General features: G+C 41.0%; 1 protein-coding gene across 4 annotated transcripts in view; it reads right to left on the reverse strand.

Moving 5' to 3' along the window:
- The window catches only part of WDR33 (WD repeat domain 33), a 466,488-nt gene that overhangs the window by 185,792 nt on the left and 256,835 nt on the right, over positions 1-23,861 (reverse strand). The window contains exons 8-9 of one of the 4 annotated variants that reach the window (XM_033958832.1): positions 7,061-7,099; positions 6,392-6,902 (exon numbers count right to left, since the gene is read on the reverse strand). The exons of the other annotated variants lie outside the window; for them this stretch is intronic. Of the exons in view, the coding sequence (XP_033814723.1) occupies positions 6,895-6,902; positions 7,061-7,099 (47 nt within the window). The 3' untranslated portion in view covers positions 6,392-6,894. Of the gene's footprint in view, positions 1-6,391; positions 6,903-7,060; positions 7,100-23,861 lie in introns of those variants that run through there. 4 annotated transcript variants of the gene reach the window in all.

Consider the following 23,861-nt stretch of genomic DNA (forward strand, 5'->3'; position numbering starts at 1 on the left):
CCTTTTAGCGCTATATAAGTGATAAGTAGTAGTAATAGTGTTGTCAAGTATAGACTACTGTAAGCTCTGTTTGTGGGATTGTTGAAAAAAATATAGACAAGAACGAAAGATTAGGTTCTTACCTTTGCTAATCTTCTTTCTTGTAAATCCACAATTTATTCCACGACCAGTGGGCTATTTCCCTCCATCCACCAAGATCTGTAGAAAGCCTCAAACTAATCTGAGGAAATACTTTTTTACAGAAAGGGTGGTAGATGCGTCGAACAGTCTCCTAGAAGAGGTGGTGGAAACTGAGACTGTGTCTGAATTCAAGAGGGCCTGGGATAGGCACGTGGGATCTCTCAGAGAGAGAAAGAGATAATGGTTACTGTGGATGGACAGAGTAGATGGGCCACTTGGCCTTTATCTGCTGTCATGTTTCTATGTCCAGTGTTTGACAACTGAGAGCCTGCTTGAATTTTGTCCATTCCTGCTACATGCGCCGTAGACAGCATCACAAGAAATCTTTCTGCCCACCAAAAGAGCAGATGAGCCTCCTCGCCCAGAGAGGGACTCTTCATGCCCCTGATGAAGAGCACAGTTGTCCTATGGAAGGACATGAGTATGGACGAGAATGCCCCAAACTCCTAGAAAGGCGGGGCCTGCCTGGATTTACAATCCTAAACACTGGCCATATGGTCATCCAGACCTGGCCAAACAGGAGCTGACCCTTGAAGGGCAACCAGATCAATGTAGCTTTAGAAGATGAATCACCAGACCACTGCCAGATCCAGAGCAGTCTGTGAGCCGAAAAAGAATAGGTACCAAGCTTGGCGAAAACTTTCAAGAGTTCGTAGAAGGCATTAGCCATGTAATCCACTCTGGAGATAAGAGAAAATCCAAATCATGAAGCATCAGTGTCAGAATCATGGCGCAACTAGGAATGCCATGAAGGAGGAGGCCGACGCCGCTTTAACACCATCCACGGCCAAATCAAACAGACACTTAAAGATGAAATCCACGCGTCGGTCCTGGACATCCTTCAGGACTACCCCTATCGCTGGGGAGTGATGTGCACTTGATGTCCTGCGCCACAGAAGAATCTACCTTTTGGGAAGTAAAGCACTTGTTAAAACCATCCGCCATAGGATAAAGCTGCACCATGGCTCAAGCACATTTCAAGGGAACCTCAGGAGTCTCCCAGATATCTGTAAGAACCCGAACGTTGTCAGGATGATCAGGATTGCGGCCTCTGGTCACTCATGAGGGAACATTCAGGAGTGATCACTGTGTTGCAGAGGACTGAGAAGCCTCTAGCTTCATTTCTTGAAGGGATTCTATAATCAACGATCAACTACATAAGCGCTGAAGGCTTAAACAGACTACAGACAGTTGAGTCCTTGCCAAGGTCCAGAACCTCTCCCAAATCCATATCCTGTCCTCCCAGGGATGCAGCAGCATCTCCTGCTATAGAGCAGTGATTCCCAACCCTGTCCTGGAGGAACACCAGGCCAATCGGGTTTTCAGGCTAGCCCTAATGAATATGCATGAGAGAGATTTGCATATGATGAAAGTGATAGGCATGCAAATTTGCTTCATGCATATTCATTAGGGCTAGCCTGAAAACCCAATTGGCCTGGTGTTCCTCCAGGACAGGGTTGGGAACCACTGCTATAGAGGACCCTGACTGGGAGAGCAAAGGCATCAAAATAGAATCAGTAGACCCTTGCGAATTCGCGGTTTGCGGACTCAGTTATTCGCGGTATTTTCTGACTGCCTCTTCCAGTCAGAAAATACAGGGAATAACTGAGTCTGCGAATCAGCATTCTGCACAGCAGTCGATTCCAATCAACCTTCTGCACAGCTGATTCCTCCTCCTCTCCCCCGTCAGCCAATAAGCCTTCTGCACAGCCGATTCCTCCTCCTCTCCCCCGTCAGCAAATAAGCCTTCTGCACAGCCGATTCCTCCTCCTCTCCCCCCGTTAGACAATCAGCTTTCTGCACAGCTGATTCCTCCTCTCCTCCCCCCATCAGCCTTCTGCACAGCCAAACCACCTGCCAGCCTAAATATTGCTTATTTAGCACCCGTCACCGCCCCTGCAGCCCTCTCCCGCCTCCACAGTTTTTCAAAATTCACGGGTGCTCCTGGAACAGAACCCCTGTGAATTCCGGGGGAGTACTGTAATCCAATTCATTATCTGACTGATTATCCTGACTTGCGACACCCTTGCTGGGGAACTGTGCTCTTGGGGAGAGAAACTCCTGGTGTTAGAAGTGCCGCGATTCAGATGGTTCCATGTGGCCCTTGTCAATCAGATAAGCCTCAAACATCATATTCATAAATTCAAAGGGGGGGGGGGGGAAATCCCTGCCCCTGATATCTAGATTGCCCCTGCGGATGCTGCTTAGCTCCTTTTTGGGGTTTTCCTGATGTATCGTGACTGTGTTTCGCTAGGGACGCACTTGTGCTGCTTCCTGGGTCAAATTTGGACTTTTTTCCTTGTCCTGATTGGGTACTAAAATTCCCCTGAGGGACCAGAGGGGGCTAAGCCAACGGCTCCCCCCCCTTACGTGCAGCATCTGGAACACGGATGCTTATCGGACTACAATCCATCACAAATGGGGCATGAATCCTAAGTATCCTGGCCTGAAGTGTCGCACCTGTTTTTAAGCAAAAAAAGGGTGTTTTGAGGCAGCTAGAGGCTTTTAAATTTAACTCAGGAAATCAAAAATGGCCATCACAGCAGCAATTTTAGTACCAAAAACAGTCTGGGGAAGCTACATTGAAAAATAAAAAATAGCTATTTGGGGATTTTAGAGGTGGTGGAACCTATCTCTAACCCCAATACCTGATTTGGTTTATCAGGCTATCAGCCTGTTACTCACTGTGAAATGCTGTGTGCTGGGAGCTGCAAGAATGAAAGCTGCAAACAGCTTACAAGGAGAACCTCTGCTTCAACAAGCCTGGAATCCAGACTGCTTATGCTTCTGCCTCTTGGGACCAACGAACCGGCCAAAGGCCTCAACCCTCACTGAATCAAAATACACTCAAACAGGGGAGAGGAACACCACAGAGCCACTCAATCTGCACTCAAGCCCACTGCAGACAAATCTGGGTCAAGCCTTGCTCCCAAGGGAATGGTCTCTGAGCCCCCAAACTGTTAGTACAGGCTGACCAAACAAATACAATGCAAAACAGTCTGTCATTTGGAAGCAGACCCTCGACCTCAGAGTCTGCGCTCTCCCACAGCCAGAACTATCTCATGAAGGGGATCCTCTGCAGCACTAAAAGCCTTTTTTAGAGAAAAAAAAATTAAATTAAAATAAACATGAGCAGAAAAGACAAGCTCCTACTGTCTCGCTTGTAGGAAGACAACTGAGGAGTTGAAGGACAGCCCAGAGGTAAGGGAGGAGGAGCAAAAAAGTATGTAAATGAAGCTTCCTACAAGAGTTCTCACAAGAAGAGGTTGACTACCCCAAGGTTCAGGAATAGAGCTTCTAGATTATACAAGACATCCTGGTAAATATCTTACTTCCTGGGACTTTATGTATGATATGGATTAATTTGAATGCTAGACTGAGCATGAACATGTGAAATCTAAACACTTCACAGCTAATTATAGGCCTCATGCAGTAACATGTATTAAAATACATAACTACACACATTAATGCAATTTAATGTATGTTAGAAAATATATCCCATCGAAAATAATGGATCTTGCATTGTCTAAGTAGGTACTTAGCTCAAAATAATGCATTTATTACATTTTGAATTCACACATACAGTACGTAAGAACATAAAAACATAAGCAGTGCCTCTGCTGGGTCAGACCAGAGGTCCATCATGCCCAGCAGTCCGCTCATGCGGTGGCCCATCAGGTCCAGGACCTGTATAGTAATCCTCTATCTATAGCCTTCTATACCCTTTTCCTTCAGGAAATCATCCAATCCCTTCTTGAACCCCAATACCGTACTCTGTCCTATCACACCCTCTGGAAGCGTATTCCAGGTGTCCACCACCCTTTGGGTGAAGAAGAACCTCCTAGCATTGGTTCTGAATTTGTCCCCTATATATATCACACTTTTACATCAGTCAACTCTTATAAACACTAATGATTATCAAACTAAAGTCACAAATTCATTTACATATGAATCACTATAGACCAAAGAATGAAACCGAATAAACTCGAACACAGGAATGTATAAAAAAATACTTTTATATCAACAATTCTGCAGAGTCAAAGTAGGGGGCACTCAGCATGTTGCCTGTCTAAAGGTCTCTTTTATCAAGTTGTGTGGCAAATGCACCAAAGCCCTTTAAATCCCTATGGGCTTTGGTGCATTTACTCCGCTGGCTTGCGCTACTTGGCTTGATAAAAGAGGCCCTAAATGCTATCTGGTGATATATAAACTTATGTTCGTTTTGTACTTCTTTCTTTTTGCGCTACAGAATGTTGGGATAAAGAAAAAAAAAAATTACTACCAAAGAACATTATATATTCATGAAATAAAATTTATAATAGCTATTAACTTCATCAAATTTTATAATGGAATCAAATGAGGGTACAGGCATAGAGGGGCATAATAAAAAAAAAACACCCAAGTCCCCTTTTGGCCTAAGTCCCTAGACGCTAAAGTTGGCAGCAGGACCAGTCCTTCGCCTAAAAGCAGGATTCTGTAACCAGCATCAGTCAAAAAACAATGCCAGTTACAGAATCCTGTAACTGGCCCATCCCCCACTGCAATGATTGGGGCAGGAGAGATGCCTAATCTCTCCTGCCGCGATCGTGATCTCCCCCCTAACTGCCGCAAACTGGCAGAAGAGATGCCCAATCTCTCCTGTCGGCACCACCCTCCGACAAACCTGAATACCAGCAGGAGGGATCCCAAGCTCTCCTGCCAACGGCACACCCCCGAACCGCCCACTCCCAATACCGGCAGGAGGGATCCCAAGCCATCCTGACGACAGTGCACCCCTGAAACCCCCCCCCCCCAATACCGGCAAGAGGTATCCCAAGCCCTCCTGCTGATAGCGCACCCCCGAACTGTCCCCTCTGACAATACCAGCAGGAGGGAGCCCAGGCCCTCCTGCCAAAATGCACCCCTCCTGAATGACTCCCCCACTGCCCGGTCCCCCTAACCCCGGACACCCCCCTAAATTACTTTAACGTTGGCCAGCTGGACGGGTTCCCTGTCCGACCAGCAGGCCTGACATCCTCGGAATTGGGCCAGTTGACTAAGATGCCTTAGGCACATGGGCCAATCAAGGATTTAGTCCCACCATTCCGAGGATGGCGGGCCTGCCAGCCGGACAGGGGACCCATCTGGCCAACCGTTAAGGTAAGTTAGGGGTGTGTGCCCGGGCTTTGGGGGGGGCTGGCTAGTGGGGGGCGTTCAGGGGGTTTGTGGGGGGTGCGCCTTTGGTAGGATGGCCGGGGATCCTTCCTGCCGGCACTGTTTGGGGGGGCGGTTCGGGGGTGCGCGTCAGGAGGGCCTGGGCTCCCTCCTGACGGTATTCGGCTTTGTCGGGAGGAGGGGTGCCGGCAGGAGAGATTGGACATCTCACCTGCTGGTTTGTGGCAGTTCGGGGGGGGGGAATAACAATTGCGGCAGGAGATATTAGGCATCTATTCAGAACTTATACTTGTTTTGACTTGGTCTCTAAGTCAAAACATATAAATTCCGACTGGGTAATCTCATTAAACTTTTGATTATACTTGCAGTATGACTACGTCTAGGTCAGCCCACCTCCCGCCCTTTCCCCTCCTCTAAAAACACCTCTTTTCACTCTAGGCGTTCAGATGCAGGGTAAAGACCTAGACTGATTTTAGAAACATCTAAAACCAGCTTTGATTATCGGTACTTGGACGATCTGTCTTTTTGATTTAGGCTACTTTTAAACTTTTTTTTTTATTATGAGTCCCATAGTATATAATAACACCATTATTATGAGAAATAAAACATAACAACATACTGATAAAACTATGAAATCAATCAACAAATCCTAAAACTAAAAGATAGCTACATTTCCATTAAAAAAGGCTAATGTATGTCTATTACATACAATAGCAATGGAAGAGAGCTAAGTCATGTCATAGCATATAATGGCTCAAATGCAACCCCTCCCCCCAAAAAACTTATGGTAGCAATATGGACAATATCACAAAGTCCTGTTATAATTCTCAACACAGAAGCAACTGTCTTATCCGGGCTTATACTGAGAGGCAACTTTAAAATTTTACTCCAGCAAAGTAATCTCTTTGTTGGGCCATGGATGTGTTTATGCTTATGTTTATCAGACTCTTGCAGTAACCAGGAGTCATGGGTATCAATCTGAGAGCAGGTATTCAGAGAAGTCCTGCAAACTGAAACGCTTAGGTGCTCCTATAGATTTGTATGCTGGAATTATCAAAGCTGGATTCACAAAAATCAGGCACACTAGTGTTAAACAGGACCAGACTCAGAGATCACAGGAACAGGAGTTATAGGGTAATGTTTTATGGCAAACGTAGCAAGAAACCAGCTTGCTTGGAATATTGTCTGCTTCCCAGGATGGCCTTATAACCATTGCTAGATCTAATATGATCTCTTAAGGGCATGTTCCTCTCTTTGGATGCCTGAATCTGCATGTTTTCCATGTTGGCAGCTCTCTCTCTCAAACAAACTCCAATTCAAATCCTATCAGTAACTGATCCAGAACAAATTCAGGCATAGAAACTGAACACAGTGCTTGGCCTTCACATGATCAAGTCAGAAAATAGCATACAACATGAAATCAAGCACTCATTCATGCAAGCAGTCAGGAAAGGCTAATAGCCTCTCATGCAGTTACAGGAGTCCTCCACTTGATTCTTTCTGTAACGAGGGACAGTTTCTGCTGATGCCTCCTCATATTAATTAACACAAGGGTCACCTTTAGTCATCTGAAAAACATAAAAAGACAGAACAAGATTCAGCATCACATTTATGAACTTGTCAAACATGTACGATTTTGCCTTTCACAAATAGGACAGATCAACTATCTGTAATTAGCACTATATAAAAATTAAGTCATGTTCAAGTGATGGAAAATGCTACTTACTGGAGTAGGTGAGGGTCACTATCAGAACCCCATTCTGTGCTGTGGAGGAAGTAGGGAAAGGGGCCTCCACTATGGTCAGTCTGATAACAGGAAACCATATAATGTTTATTATCTGTATAGCACTAGTTTACAAAGATGATTGAAGTAAACCAATGATTATGGCTTTGCAAGGTATATATCAGTTAAAACAGTTGTTTGGTCATTAAGTAATACTAATTGTATGGACTAGTGATTGGATATGTCCATTGTAAATAGTTTACTCATCACAAAGCCCTGTTTATGTTTTATAAATTGTACATTTAGGCACTCTTTAATGGTATTAAAAAAAAAAATCGATATTTCCCTGTGTTTTTGTGATACCCTATCCAAGTGACTGAAAAGTGTAGAACCTCCTTATGACTGATTCATAGACAAAACCGCGCGCCGACAACTGAGCGCAAGACGGAGGTGCGCACTGAAGAAAATGAGTTTTTAGGGGCTCCGACGGGGGGTTTTGTTGGGGAGCCCCCCCCACTTTACTTAATACAGATCGCGGCGGCGTTGTGGGTGGTTTGGGGGGTTGTAACCCCCCTCATTATACTGTAAACTTAACTTTTTCCCTGTTTTTAGGGAAAAAGTGAAGTTTTTAGTAAAATGTGGGAGGTTACAACCCCCCAAACCCTCCACAACGCCCCCACAACGCGGCGCAATCTGTATAAAGTAAAGTAGGGGGGTTTCCCCACACACACCCCCGTCGGAGCCCCTAAAAACAATTATTTTCTTCGGCGCGCACCTTTGTCTTCCGCGGTTTTGACCTGACACCCTTATGACCACATCCCTGATGCTCCCTCCTCCAGTTTTGTGTGCTCTTCCCCCCTCATGCTATCTGCAGCCTCTGTAATGCTAACTGAAGTATTCATCTTGTTTTTGACAATCAGAGAAGTTACTGTCAGCACTGCCTGGAGTACAAAGGCACACAGTAGTTAGTGGGAAGTTGTGGGAAAAAGTGTGCACTCTGCTATCCAGGATATGAGGTGGAAGAGAAAAGGGTGCAGTAACCAGAATTAAGGGAGGAAGCAGGAATGTAAATGTGGAAAAGAGAAAGGTAAGACAACAAAGAATCCAACAAAAAAATCCAACAGAGTCTGCAGTATATCAAGAAGCGAAGCAAAAAGCAAAATGGAAACTGCAGACAGTGTACAAGATGCAGGCAATATTTATTATACCAAAAAAGAATTGCAGTGATATTACAACCTTATTACCAACCTAAGGACCCAACACGGTCCGTGTTTCGGACAACACGCCTTCCTCAGGGGTCCATGGTAAATAAGGAATAGGGCAAACTGCAATACAAATTATCAAACAATTGCCTTCCTGAACCAAAATCTTGAAGCAAAGTGTGCAGTAACTAGAATTAAGGGAGGAAGTAGGAATGTAAATGTGGAAAAGAGAAAGGTAAGGTCATCAATGAAGGGTTATGGATGAAAGTTTTGTAAAAACAAAATGGTGCAGCCAATGTGGTAGCCATATGTTTATTTATTTTTATTGTTTTCTATGCCGTTCTCCCAGGGGAGCTCAGAATGGTTTACATGAATTTATTCAGGTAATCAAGCATTTTTCCCTGTCTGTCTCGGTGGGCTCACAATCTATCTAATGTACCTGGGACAATGCAGTGATTAAGTGATTTGCCCAGGGTCACAAGGAGCAGCATGGGTTTGAACCCACAACCTCAGGGTGCTGAGGCTGTAGCTTTAACCACTATAGGGGGAAAACACAGAATGTGGAGATAGAGTGATGGATGGGAAGAGAGTCAAGATGTCTACTGCTGGTTAATGGAAGAGAGGACATAAAAACATGATAAGTGCAATAAATGGATCAGAACAAAGGTTCATTGATCCCACCATCTTATCTGTGACAATAGCCAGCCCATGTCACAAGCATCCAGCACAATCCTTAAGAACAGACCATTTTAAGTTAGGCAGCGATAGGGCACCTATTACTGCCTAACTTTCGGTGTAGCTTTGAGAATTTGAGCCCAAGTAACTGGAAAGGTATGTGCACAAATACTCATAGTCTATGCAAGAAAGTTCATGATCTGCTAGCCCTGTTATTACAAGCAGACTTGCTTCTATCACGGAGATGTGGTTAAATTACTCCCACGAATGGGATGCAAACATACTGGGCTATATTCTATTCAGCAATCCCAGATTATAACTGGGGATTAGAGAACGATATGGGGGGGGGGGGGGTCACATTTGTCCCTGTCCCATTTCTGCAAACTCTGTCCTGATCTGCACAAGCCTCTCTACATTGCTAATAATTTTTATGGAGTTTCTCCCCAGAAACTTGTCCAACATTTTTTTCAATTCTCCTATGCTAACCTTTCATTACAGCGTCTGGCAACAATGGTCAAAGTTTGTGTAGAGTGAAAAAATACCTTCCCCGATTTGTTTTAAATTTGCCACCTATTAGTTTCATGGAATGCTAGTCCTTCTCCTGTTTGAAAGGGTACATAACTGTTTCCTATTTATCATTGAAACTCACTAATGATTTCATAGACCTTTGTAATAATCTCCTCCTAAAGAGCTCTGTTTGGTTTTTCCACACAAAGAAGCCATTCCATTCCTTTTACTATTTTGCTTGCTCTTTTCTGTTACTTTCCCAGACTTTTTCTTTTTTAAGAATCAACCAAAATTCAAAGTGTTGCTGCATCATGAATCACCTTCAGAAGAAGTACTGTGAGAGGATGAAAACTTCAATTTTTTGAGACCGTGAACAAGCAAATTGATAGTGGAATGCTGGTGGACATAATATATTTGGACTTCCAGAAAGCATTCGACAAAGTTCCACATGAAAGACTTCTCAGGAAACTACAAAGCCATGGAATAGAGGGAGATATACAAAGGTGGATAGGCAAATGGCTGGAAAACAGAAAGCAGAGAGTGGGCATAAATGGGAAGTTCTCAGACTGGGAGGAAGTGACTAGCGTTGTGCCCCAGGGCTCGGTACTTGGGCCGATCCTATTTAATATTTATATCAATGACCTGGAAGACGGAATATCCAGTGAGATCATTAAGTTTGCAGACGACACAAAGCTATGCTGGGCAATCAAGTTTCCAAGTTTCCAAGTTTATTACAAAAATTTGATTAATCGCCTATCACATTTCCTAGGTGATGTACAATCTCATTAAAAATCAGTGGGGGTGACAAATATAACAAACAATATAATACAGACATTGCTATACATAATTTCTACATATCATTTCAAAACTAAGGAAGGTTTTTTAAAGGGTTACAATCATTATTAATTTAATTACATTTAAGGAAAAAACAATAGGAGGGGTAACAAATAAAATTTATATTTAATATGTAGAATAAAAAGTGAAAAGTAAAAAAGTTTTAGGATATAAAATTTATACAATAAAAGCATCATTAAAAAGGAAGCTCTTAAGTTTGGATTTAAATTTATCTAGATTCCTTTCCTCTCGAAGAAAAAGTGGGAGATCATTCCAAGATTGAGGAGCTGTTATTGAGAACATGGTGTGACGCCTTGTATTGATAACTTTCAGATCGCAGGAGGATAGCGAGGAACTCCAGAGCGACTTGTATAAGTTAGAGAAATGGGCAGAGCAATGGCAGATGAAGTTCAACGTGGAGAAATGCAAAGTAATGCATTTAGGTAGTAAGAATAAGGAACACGAGTATAGAATGTCAGGCGCACCTCTGGGTAAGAGCGAACAAGAAAAGGACCTGGGTGTACTGATAGATAGGACCCTGAAGCCATCGGCACAATGCGCGGCAGCGGCAAAGGAAGCAAACAGAATGTTAGGCATGATAAAGAAAGGAATCACGAGTAGATCGAAGAAAGTCATAATACCGATTTATAGAGCAATGGTCAGACCACACTTGGAATACTGTGTCCAACATTGGTCTCCCAACTTAAAGAAGGATATAAAACTGCTGGAGAAGGTGCAGAGATGAGCAACGAAGCTAATAAGAGGTATGGAGAACTTGGAATATGAGGAACGACTCAAGAAACTGGGACTGTTCTCCCTTGAGAAGAGGAGGCTGCGAGGGGACATGATCGAGACGTTCAAAATACTGAAAGGCATCGATAAAATAGAGCAGGAAAATAAATTATTTACATTGTTCAACGTGACACGGACAAGAGGACATGGTTTGAAGTTAAGGGGGGACAAGTCCAGGACAAATGTCAGGAAGTTCTGCTTCACGCAGCGAGTGGTAGACGCCTGGAATGCTCTCCCAAAGGAGGTTATTAAGGAATCCACTGTGCTAGGATTCAAAGGCAAATTAGATGCACATCTCCTTACGAGAGGCATAGAGGAATATGGGTGACTAAAACTACATCAGGTGTATACCTGACTGGGCCTCCGCGTGTGCGGATCGCCGGACTCGATGGACCATGGGTCTGATCCGGAGATGGCAGTTCTTATGTTCACTGGGAAACTGCATTTAAACTTGGGAAAAAGTAGACTTGGGATTAAATAGGTAATCTTAATATCCTTATTTTAAATTACTCTGCTTATTTGGCAAAGGCAGTTCAGGGAACAGTTTAGCATTTAAAGTGTTTAAGTTTTTTTTAACAAAATAAAAATAAGCTAGCATTTAAAATTTACCATAGCATAGGTGTAGAGCAAAGCTAGTAGTCAAAGAAAGCCTCTGAGTTTACACTCAACCCTGGCTTGATCTTTGATTTATAGACTTTTGAAACATTAGATGTATGATACTGAAGAAACCAGTGAAGTAAAGCCAGAGTCCAAGATAGTAATTCAAATGAAATCAAATTCTCACTACAGACAAAACATCTCAAGACCAAAAGGTCTTGCTCCTAGGGGACTCTGTTATCTGAGGCATTAAATTGGAAGCAGATTCCATGAGCCCCAACAAAGTACTATGCCTTCCAGGCTCCTCAGCTAAAAGAAATACAAACAAAATACTGAGTGCGATTAGAGAAGAAAAAATAAAGATTCTAAGGTTGATGTTTTAATACACATGGTAACAAATGCCCTGGCCTGGGCGTTCCTCTGCCTCGTTGCTGATCACCAGCAACACGGCAGAGGAACGTCCAGGTGTGAGAAAGCCGCGATGGGGCCTATGCTGCTGACGATGCGGTTTGTTATAAGGTATTGTATTTCGGTCTCGCGGTTTGGATGGATGGGAGAAATGAAAGGGTCAGCAGGGAGTGAGAGGGTGCATTGTGGCGGCGGGGGGGGGGAGGGATTAAAAAATGATCCATGGGGGGATGGGAGGAACGGAGGGATATAAGCTGCAAGAGTTCTGCTGCACAAGGGATGGGAAAGAGGGAGGGATATAAGCTGCAAGGATTCTGCTGCACAAGGGGAGGGCGGGATATAGGCTGCAAGGGTTATGCTGCACAGGGGGATGGGAGGGAGGGGGGAGGGATAGAAAGATACTGCACAAGGGGATGGGTGAGAAGGGAGGAAAGATTTTGCACATGTGGGGGAGAGAAAGGAAATAGGAAGAATTAGGGTGGAGGAGAGGAAGGGAGAGATAATCATTGTACATGCAAAGAAAATAAGACCTCCCCGAAAATAAGACCTAGTGCCTTTTTGGGGCCCAAAATTAATATAAGACAGTGTCTTATTTTCAGGGAAACACGGTAAATATTTCTAGAAGCTGGAATAAGGATTGAGCTCTTTGATAAGGCCTGTGACATTTTTTGAAATAGTGCCTGCCTATGAAAAGGGCGAGGAAAGACTATCAAAGACAGAGGACTTCAATAGACTCAAAACCTGATGCCAAAAAATATACATAGGAAGATGGGGCAATATATGGAAATGATGGGTTACATCCTTCTGACACATGAAAAAGGATCTTTAGGGAGACATACTAGGAGGTGAGGGTGCTAAATGGCAGTATATGAACTCTGGAAGTCACCCCCACTAAAACCAATAGCAAGAGAGTGAAAGCAGTGGAGAAAGAATTAAATAAACCATCTTAGTAAGTCACCTATCAGCAAGAAGATATATGGCGAGACTAGGCAGAAGGATAAACAGAGTGAGAGAGACAAACGCTGAATTCTCTAACCGGCGCTGCTAGTGGCAGCTGCTTAGAAAAGCAGTGCTGATTGCGTATCAATCACACGACGGCACCATTTAGAGAATCATGGCCATGTTGAAAGTAGGCATGGGAAATATAAGCCAGGGTTCTACAGGCCTACATTTCGGGCATTACTTTTGATGAGAATCGTATCATAGAGTTGCTATTGGCACCTTTATCAACTTCCGGTGTAAACCATGTCTATTTTAGATGTAGGCATTCTGTGGACAAGAGTTGGCCATTATTTGTAGGCACTTGCAAGCACCTACACTTTTTTAAAATTAGATTTTAATTGGTTTTAAACGATGTGGTCAATTAGCTCATCATTTATCACCAATTAAACCACTTAAGTTAGGTGATGGTAGAGCGCCTTCCACAGCCTAAATTTTGGTGCAGCTTTTAGAATTTGGGCCTAAATAACTGGAAAGGTATGTGCACAAATACTCGCAGTCTATGCAAGAAAGAGTATGAGCTGCTAGCCCTATTATTACAGGTAGACTTGCTTCTATCACAGAGATGTGGTTCAATATATTAAAGAATCTGCATTGCAAATTTTATTGCATGCATTATTTGTGCCAAGGCTAGATTATGCAAATGTGTTTTACCTGGATTTAACCCACAACTAAAAAAAAAAAAAAAATTGCAAACACTTCAAAATGCTGGTATTAAGCTTCTAGGGAATGCCAGATTATATGATCATATTATGCATTTATATAAGAGATTTCATTGGTTACCCATTCAGTTTAGATGTAAATTTAAACTGTTATGTCTAGTCCACAAAGCGTTATGGGAACACGAACCAGACTAACTGAACAGATGAATTACTTTGTATACACCCACAAGATGTCTAAAATCTTTGCAAGATTTTAGGCTTGCATCTCCACATTTTAAAACGGCTCACTGGGCTACCACTAGAGAAAGAACATTTTTCTGGTTAGCACCAAATGCTTGGAACACACTATCCAAGGAAATTAGAGCAGAAGTAAATTATAAAAAAAATTAAAAGAAGCATTCTTTTTGAAGATGGCATTTGAAGACTGATTGGAGGGAAGGTCATCATAAATTTCCAAGAAATAAAGGAAAACATTGTATACCTTAAGAATGTTGACAATAGGAGTATGAATGGATTTTTGATTGAATGTCTATCTTTTTGGATGTGGTTATCTCTTTCTTATTATTTTAATTGAGTTCCTTTACTTCTTTTAAACTTGGCTTTTTGGAAACTATAAATCATCCTAAGCCAATAAGGCTGGGCAATATATCAAGCTTTTAAATAAAACATAACATAATTATTCCCATGAATGGAATGCAAACATATAGGGCTTTCCTATACAATAAAGATACTCTGAAAGATAGAGGGGTAGCTTTATACAGTATGTGAAAAACAATATTAAAGCAGCTGAATTGCAGGGGACCTGGGGAGAGGAAAAAGCGATATGGATTGTCTTAGAAAGGGAAGAAGGAACATCCACCTTGCTCCTGAGCCTATTTATCAGCAGGCTGAATTACTGCAACATGGTCTAAGCAGGGATCTTGCAGGCTCTATTGAACAGACTACAGTCCATTCAAAACCTGGTCATTGGGATCCTGTATAGTGCAGGTCACTACAACTATGCGACACCACTGTTCAAACAGCATCACTGGTTGCCAGTGACACAGTGCATAAAGTTCAAGATTCTAACTCACCACATGCTCACTTCTGGCGCCCAACTTTACCTCTCCTTCTGCATCATTCCATATACACCTTCACACGCACTCCGTTCCATGATCATCAGCTCCATCTCCAATCCCCATCATCCATGTAGTACATGTCTAAGTGCTCTTCTGCCTTTTATTACCTAACATTTTCCCTCTGGAACTCTCTGCCTAAGCACCTGCACCTTGAACTCTCATCCTAAATTCACATCAGGATTGAAGACCCATCTGTTTGATGCAACCTTTACCACATGACTCATGTCCTTCCTTGCCCTCAGTTAGCCTCTCTCAGGCTCAGCATCTGATCTCTGACTTCTGCCCTCTTCCACCACCCTGTTCCCTAGTCTCTTTGGTCTCTTTCCTGTCCCCTGCCTCCTCATCTGTCTTGACTTTTGTTTTACTGCTTTCCTGTCCATAATTATAGTTCCTTTTTCCTGATTTTTATATTGCAAACCGCTTTGCTACTCTTTGTAAAAGGTAGTATATAAAGAATAAAAAAACATAAGTCAACAACATGGGTGTTGTCTACAGACCTCCCAAAAAACACAGACAAAGATTTGGTCATAGATATCCAAAAGTTGGGAATGAAAAGGGAGATATTTTTGAAGGGGATTTCAATCTGCCAGATACAGCTTGGAAGGTCCCATCTGCATAATCAGAAAGAAGTAGATCAGAAAGAGATTGTGGATGCTTTTCAATGTGCACTGCTGGGACAAATGGTGACGCTAGATCTTGTGCTCACAAATGGAGACAGTCCAATGTCAGAGTGGGTGCCTACCTGGCCAATAGTGATCATCACACTGTATGGTTGATGTTAAGAGCTAAAGCAGAAGGCAGACACACAAAGCTCAAAATCCTGGAGAAAATGATGATGATGTGTGTGTGAACAATGATGCCTGTGCTGTACCAGAACTTTCACAATCTAAATAGGAAGGCAGTCAAAGTCTCTGCCTTGAAGACAAAAAATGTAGGTAAATGTTACAGTCTTGTCAAAACCTTTTAGCTGGTGAAGATAGAGCAGAGAGAGAAGTCTGTACTAGTTTATGCATAGCTGCCACACCTTGACGATTGCCTGCTCTGAGAAAAGTGTGGTTTTGAAGTTACATTGGGCCTGTTTAAGCATGCTATAAAAGACAATTGTGGTTTAGGTAAAAGTCTCAGTTCTACTCCACTTTGGAAGATCCCTTGCTCTGGCTCCTTTTATTAAACAATGAAACCTCTTCAGTTAACTAAAGGGCTTTATTTCTGCATCTGTTCAGCAGAGCAGAAAAATAAATAGAGAGACTAAGGAGATCACTGTGCCCAGGAAGGGCTGCTCATTCTCTGAACTTTATACAAAAGTTCTGAATTTTGGAACTTCCTGCTACCATGCAATGACATTATCCACTTATGTGCCTGATTCACTCCTATGCATCAACAGAAAAAGCAAATAGGTATAACCTGAATTTTGGGAATTGGGTACTTTACTGTAAAAATGGAATTCAAACTATGGTATATATGTAAAATAAAGCACTGCTGAAGAAACACACATTTGGCACCAAGCTCAACAGAAAAGCCCTTTTCATAAGACTTTCAAAACAGAGCAGCATTAGTAGGCTTACGATCCAATTGTTCAACTTATGTGTGCCACAATTTACAAGCATTTAAATTATGAATTTTGTGACCCTGCAATTCTGAAAAGAGAGCCATCTTCAGAAACTCAAAACTTTTTGCAAATAGAAATGGTTTTGAAATACCTAAAAAGTAACCAAAATTCCCTTAAGTATTCCTCTAAACCCCAAGACCAAAGCAGCCACTGGTCAAGGCTTATACAAGACTCAAAGCAGGTATAAATACCAAAACTAAAAGTGCTACTTCAGAGTACTCATATATTGACATAAGAACTATTCAGAACATGCCCCTGTTAAATCTCTGCATACTCCTGCTACTTACAAATATGTATATCATAAAAAAGTAAGGAAAGCCAAGCTGATTTAGAGCACGGTCCATGAATTTCAGCATTCTGTCCCCAACAGGAGCTGGTTGAGTATAACTAAATCTAAACACTGCTTAAGTTTCTAAAATCCACTCCCATTTGGTACTAGATTTCACTACTGTGTAATAAAAACAGCTTCATAAGACTTGCTCCCTACACATCATGATACATGTTTTATTTTCTACTCATGGTTTAACCAATAAATCCCAAACTATTCTTGTTGAACCTATGTGATAATTTCATAGGTCCCTATATGATGCAAATTTCTGCCCAGTTGCCCTATATGATAGTAAGGGCTTCTTTTACTAAGCTGCGTTAGTGTTTTTAACGCACGCTAAACCCGCGCTATGCGGCTAGAACTAACGCCAGCTCAATGCTGGGGTTAGTGTCTAGTGCATGCTATTCCATATACTAAGCCATAACGCGGCTTAGTAAAATGAGTCCTATCTCTCTAACAAAAATCTTCATGCAGCATTTAGTTTAAGGACTGGTATTTCAGCTTCAAGGTCCTGGCAGATTATACCCAAATTTAAAAAAAAGAAATTAATGTAAATGTCACAACTACTTCTGAATTCTGCTAGAGATCAAGGAGAAGCATGCAGAAAAATTCTCAACAGAATTCTCTTCATAATTTTAGTTTTTCATCAGAAGACTTTGTGAAAAGCTACATGCTGGGACCCATGCTTTAGTTTAAGTCTAGCAGAACTTAGCAGGTGCTGGCTGTATAATTTACTCCCCCTAGTCGCATGTGGATCTGTAGGGGTTGAGGTCTTGGTCGGGCTTTGGTCTGACTAGCAGCCTATAGTGTGCTAGTCAGACCAAAGCCCGACCAAGACCTCAACCCCTACAGATCCACATGCGACTAGGGGGAGTAAATTATACAGCCAGCACCTGCTAAGTTCTGCTAGACTTAAACTGGGGTCAAACAGTTTGCACTCAAGTACCTAATAAATAAGGATGCAAACTAGCTTCAGAGGGAATGGTCCCCAAGTTTCCCAAGATCTAATGCAGGTCTGCCAAACAGGAACCCCGAGGGTTGCCTTGCCAGCTGTAGATGTCTGACCTAGAGTCTGAGTCTTCTTCCAAGCAGAGCTGCCCCAGAGTCACCAGGGACCTCTCTAGCACCAAAAAGCCTCAAACTCAGATTTAAAAAAACCTGAAAATAATATCAGAATCACACTTTCTCAACTCATTTGCAAAAGGAAAAAAACTGAAGGGGGCTCTACAGTACTGGAGAAGGCAGTGCTGAAAAATGTAAATTTCATCCTTCTGCAATCAACTCACAAGTATGGAAGTATCACTTGTTGTCAGGACTCATATGTCCTTTATACCAGAACTATAAATAGACAAAACGATGGGGGTCAGATGGAATACATCAGCTAAAAACACATTTATTCATGACATGGATTAGTCAAAGAAGAGGTTACCTCAACAACTTTCATCTAATTACATCTTTCCATCTTTCTTTTTAGCCACTTATATCTCTCCATCATTCCAATGTCACATCTTAGTCTGTGTAATATCCCAGTCAATGTACTGGTCCTCTTATTGTAAACTGCTTAGAACTTCATGGCTTTAGCAGTCGATAAATAAAGTATTATTATATTACTGAAGGAACTTAAGGAAGCACTGGTTGACCTTTTTTATGCTTCTTTCGAGTCAAGAGTAGTCCAGGAAAACTTGGGGAGGACAGACGTGAATCCTCTCCACAAAAGTAAAAGGAAGGAGGGTTAGTCTAACCTCTGTGGAAAGTAACTTAATGGAAATACTTCTAAAACAGAGAAACTAAGTGGTTTCTGAAATCCAGTGGATTGCAGGACCCAAAGCAGCATGTTTTTACTACAGGCATGTCTCATCAGAAGAATCTGATTAATTTCTTTGACTGGGTGACTAAAAGGTTGAATCAAGGGAAAGCACTAGAAGTGGTGTACTTAGATTACAGCAAAGCCTTTAATGCAGTTCCGCATAGGCAACTGAGAACCAAGTGTTCTCAGTATGGGTCCTAGAGTCTCTGACAGGCTTAGAAAGTAGTAGAGTGGCAGGTTACAGAGGGTAGCGATATGATGAAAAAGGGCCCTAATGGGAAGTCTGTGAAGTAGTCTTTTTCATACTATAACTTACAGCAGTAGACCAGAGATAATGAGGGCTCAAACATCAGTCTTTATTTATAATTTGTATTACATTAATTACAAGTATACATTTGCACAAGAAACACAGAGCAATTACCGACCAAACGTTTTAAGGAAGTCAGATCATATCAGCCATGAAACCAGGTCAATGGACTTCAAGTCTAAGGAAAAACAAGGGGAAGGAAGCCTCCAATTTGAAATATATTGACTCATTTTTATTAATTTATTTGGATTTATTAACTGCCTTTATGAAGAGATTCACCCAAGGCGATGTATAGCAAGTACAATTCAACATAAAAATCTTACAATTTTGTTAACAGCATAACAGTAGTAAAAACAAAACAAATATGAGTAAGGTAAACTCAAAATCAGAAAATTGAAACTTCATAATAGGACTACAGTTTCAGAACAGATGGTGCTGGCATCAGGCATATCAGTGCTAAAGGGAAGGTGCCCAACAGTACATAGCCAAGGAGTTTAAATCCATGACCCTGGAGTTCTGATGTTATTGACAATTTTTATTTATTTTATTTAAATATTTAGTACCTACACTAACAAATATTTATTACCTGCATTATCATTCTAGGAGGGGGTACAAAAGTAAAACATACACAATAAAAACAAAAGTTGAAAAACAAAGCCTACAATGTGTAACAGAATAAAGCAGATGTTATTCTCTAAAATCTAATCAATCTTCTATAACAAAGTATTCCAAATTAGTTCATAACTGCTGATTCAAATTGTCAAGCACCTTATTCTGCATAGGCTTATCCAAATAGATATGTTTTTAGCTGCTTCCTAAACTGCAATAGTCCTGGCATAGTCTGTAAATCCACAGGTAATGTATTCCACAAATGGGATCTTTCAATGTATATCATTGCATTACAATAGATGACCAGTCTGATATGTTTAAAGGAAGGCACATCCAGCAACAAACTATCTGAGGATTGTAAGTTATGTAATGGTCTGCAGAGACGCAGTGAATTTGTCACAGTTGAAGGGGGCCTCATTATTCAATACTTTATATATTAGGCACAGGTTCTGAAATTTGATTTGTGACTCAATCAGGAACCAATGGAGATTCATTAATATTGATGTGACATGATTATATCTTGATACACTGGACACTAAAGTGACTTCAGCATTCTGTGCAATCTGCATTGCATGAATCACATATTTAGGGAGACCTAAATAGTGAATTACAGTAGTCCAGGATTGGTGACACCATTGTTTGTGATATTTATTAAAATTTTATATAACACATCTTTTAATCTCCTAAGTAAATTAAGATCCATCTAAAAATTGCTCCATAACTGCACTCATATCAGTCTTATCTAGGATTGTGCACCCTCTGTGACTCTTTAGAAGGTGTTGCTCCAAGGTACCTGACTACTCCTATGAAAACCAAGAGTGGCATTCAAGCCTCCAGACAGAATTGCTTTAGACAGTACAGAAAATCCTGCACCTACACAATTTCAGAGCACAGTTTCAAAGAATATATTGCTAAGACTTTGCTACGAGATTAGAATACACTTTCTTTGGCTTCTGAATTGAATTTGAGCAGGGAAAGAAACATTTATTTTGATTCTTTGGTCTGTCCTCAAAGCAAGAAGCCAGACTGAAGCCTCTTTGGTAAAGCCTGTTTACCAGTTCTGTGATAAGTTGCATGGTGTTGTTGATGACCAGCTTTGAAGAGCTGTATTTAATTTCACTGACAAAGAAGATTTAATGCCTGTTCTTCTAGACCTGGACCCACCAAGCATTCACTGTTCAAGTCATAATGGCTTTGTCACAGACATTTGTAGAACATTTTATTTAAACGTTTAGAGACTGCATGTACTGAAGTCAGCTTCTTCATTACAGTTTTCAACATCACAAATAGGTCTACTTTAAAATGAGATAAAGCCTATACATAAAGCACATTAAATCGTGTAAAAATGATCCATCCTCCCCTTTGCTTCTCTTCTACTTTCTCCTAGTCTCCACTCATAATCTACCCCTCTTCTCTCATTTCATAGATTTTATACAGGACACCCAGCTTATTTATCCTCCTTAAATCATCCCATATGTTCCTCCTCATACACTTTGCTCTTCAAACATGAAATATTCTCATCGTTCTTCCTATCCCTCATATATGTCTGGACCTACCATACTTATTAAAACTGATCACTGGTTTATTTTTGTTATTTATATATATTTCTAAAAATATTTCTACAATTTATCAAATGTAAAAGTGAACATATGTGATTTTATAATATTTCATAAGTGTTCACAGTGAGATTATGTTGGGACCATCATGACACTTATGAGTCCATTTAGCTGGTACTAATTTGTTTCTCAGTATTAACCTTATTCTAATCACCAAAGCTACATTCTCTCCTGTTTTCTTTATAATGTTATAATAAGACTTATCTTGTCCTCTCAAGCTTTGGTGGTTATACGTTGTGGCTCCGCAGGATTCCTCCACCACGTGTCAATGTATGTAAATAACTCTCATAAAAACTCCCCTCATAACAACTCATCATACTCCACAGTATTCCATTATCTAGTAACTGTTCTTTAGAAGCAACTCATTGTAGCCCTGTGTATAGAATCTTTTTTTGTTGTTGTTGTTGTTAAGTTTAAATATGGGTTGAAAGCCTGGTTTTTCTACAGAGGTATTCCCGGAATCTGATTTCTGACCCTAGCATTTTGCCTTTCGCTTTCTCGTTTCTCCCTGTCCTCCTAATGCAGGGGTGTCAAAGTCCCTCCTTGAGGGCCGCAATCCAGTCAGATTTTCAGGATTTTCCCAATGAATATGCATGAGATCTATTAGCATACAATGAAAGCAGTGCATGCAAATAGATCTCATGCATATTCATTGGGAAAATCATGAAAACACAACTGGATTGTGGCTCTCAAGGAGGGACTTTGACATCCCTATCCTATTGTCCTCCTGTTTAGGACGTAGCTTGTGGTTGGTTATTTTTGTTGTGCTATATTACTATCCCCCACCATGATAATTTTCACTAGTGTAAGTTCTTTGTTTACTTAGTCCCTTTATTTTCTGTTCTGTTACTTAATTTTGGCTTTGTGAACCAACAATGATGCCTACAAATGGTAGATTACTAAAATATTCAAAAATGAATAAATAACATCCCACACTAGGTAACAGCTACATTTTAATCACATTCCTACAGTTCTATTCTTGACTCCCTAGGCATGACAATCTACCACAAAGGCACCATTACTGAAACATCTATTTTCTCCAACTTTCCCTGTATCTTCCAATGGTTAAGGAAACCACCGAGGATGGTCACAGATTACTTTTAAATAATTATAGAGGTCCCTTGCTGAGAATAGAGAAAATATTGGCTGTTCAACAATTTCATGATTATTCTGCAAGCATAAATTGTATGAGAAGGTGCCAAGAAGGATGCCAATGCTGAACAAAAAAGCCACATAATATGCCACGTAGCATTTGCAAAGGAACACTTAAGAGAATTCCATGGGGGAAAAGTTTTGTGGCACAATGAGATCAAAGTGGAACATTTTGGTTTCAATGCTCTGAAATGTGGCACGCAACACACCCAGAACATCACATTAATATCTCTGCAGTAAAGCATGGTGTTGTCTGCACTTTTTTGTGGGGATGCTTTGTAGCAGTAGAGACAGAAAAGCTTTTGAAGAAGAAAGAAAATATGAGTGGTGCAAAATACAGAAACATCCCTGGACAAGTTTGCTACAGACCTGGGACTGGGGTCAAGATTCACTTTTCAACAGGACAATCTAAAGAGCAAAGCAAAAGTGACAGTGGAGAACCACAGCCAAAAGTAAGTGAACATCCTTGGATGGCCCAGTTCAAGCTCAAACTTCAATCCAATAGGAAATCTATATCAAGGAACCACAATCCACAGACATGAAAGTACTTGAGTTATTCTGTTTTGAAGAATGGGCAAAAACTGCATCTTCATGCTAAGCAGAGTGGGCTCAAGAATATTACTGATGCACCAAGTGTTGAATCAAACGGTATGAAGATTTACACAATAAAGATTTTTTTATTTTATTGTTCTTACTTTTTGAATATCTCTCTAATCATTCTTTCACATTAAAAATGTAATACGTTTTACAGCTACATAAAAAATAGCCACAAAGTGGAGGTGGCCCCAGAAAATGAGACAATCAAGTCAAGGATATATAACATTTATTGAAATTCCAAATATACTAGACGGCAGAATGTGAAAATTGTAAAGTTTTTTTTTTTTTTACAAAGCACTAAGTCCAAGATAACCTGTTATTATTGGCAGTGTCACTCAAATTAATCCTTGAAATGAAAATTTCTCATATGCATATTCATTAAGGAAATCTGAAAATCAAACTGATTGGGAGAGGGGCCCAAAGAGCATTCTGAGTTCCATTTATTTAAGGTCATCCACAACTAATCAAAATTGTTGCTGTACGAAATAAGTGTATCTACTACAAACTCAATTCTACTGACCCTATTATTAAAGTATCTATAATATACAATATGGTATACACTGAAGGGTTTTTACATATGTTTTAAGACCTTGCTTTGAGACTAGGTTTGCTTTGAAAAGTACTCAATATGCTCTGATTCTTTCTCCACGCCTTCCAGCTAGTCATAAGACTGTACCTGCTTCCTCTGTTGGTCAGTCTTACTCCAAAGTGCTAGATGTGGAGGCACAATACTACAGAAAGGACAGGCCAGTGCAAGGTACATTCAAACCTCAAAAAATTACCTGGCAAAGGGGCCAGATGGATGGAAAAAGAGTCACTCTTCTCCTACCAATAAAGACAAGGAGAGAGAAATATGGGCAGAAGTAAGTAAATAACATAGAAGCTGGGTTGAAAGAAAGGAATATATCATATGCATGTGAGAGAGAGAATTCCACGGGGGAGGGGAGAAGAAATGAAGTTGCATGGGAATCACACAGTAAAAGAT

Source organism: Geotrypetes seraphini, chromosome 9, assembly GCF_902459505.1.
Source record: "Geotrypetes seraphini chromosome 9, aGeoSer1.1, whole genome shotgun sequence".
NCBI classification, from domain to species: Eukaryota; Metazoa; Chordata; class Amphibia; order Gymnophiona; family Dermophiidae; genus Geotrypetes; species Geotrypetes seraphini.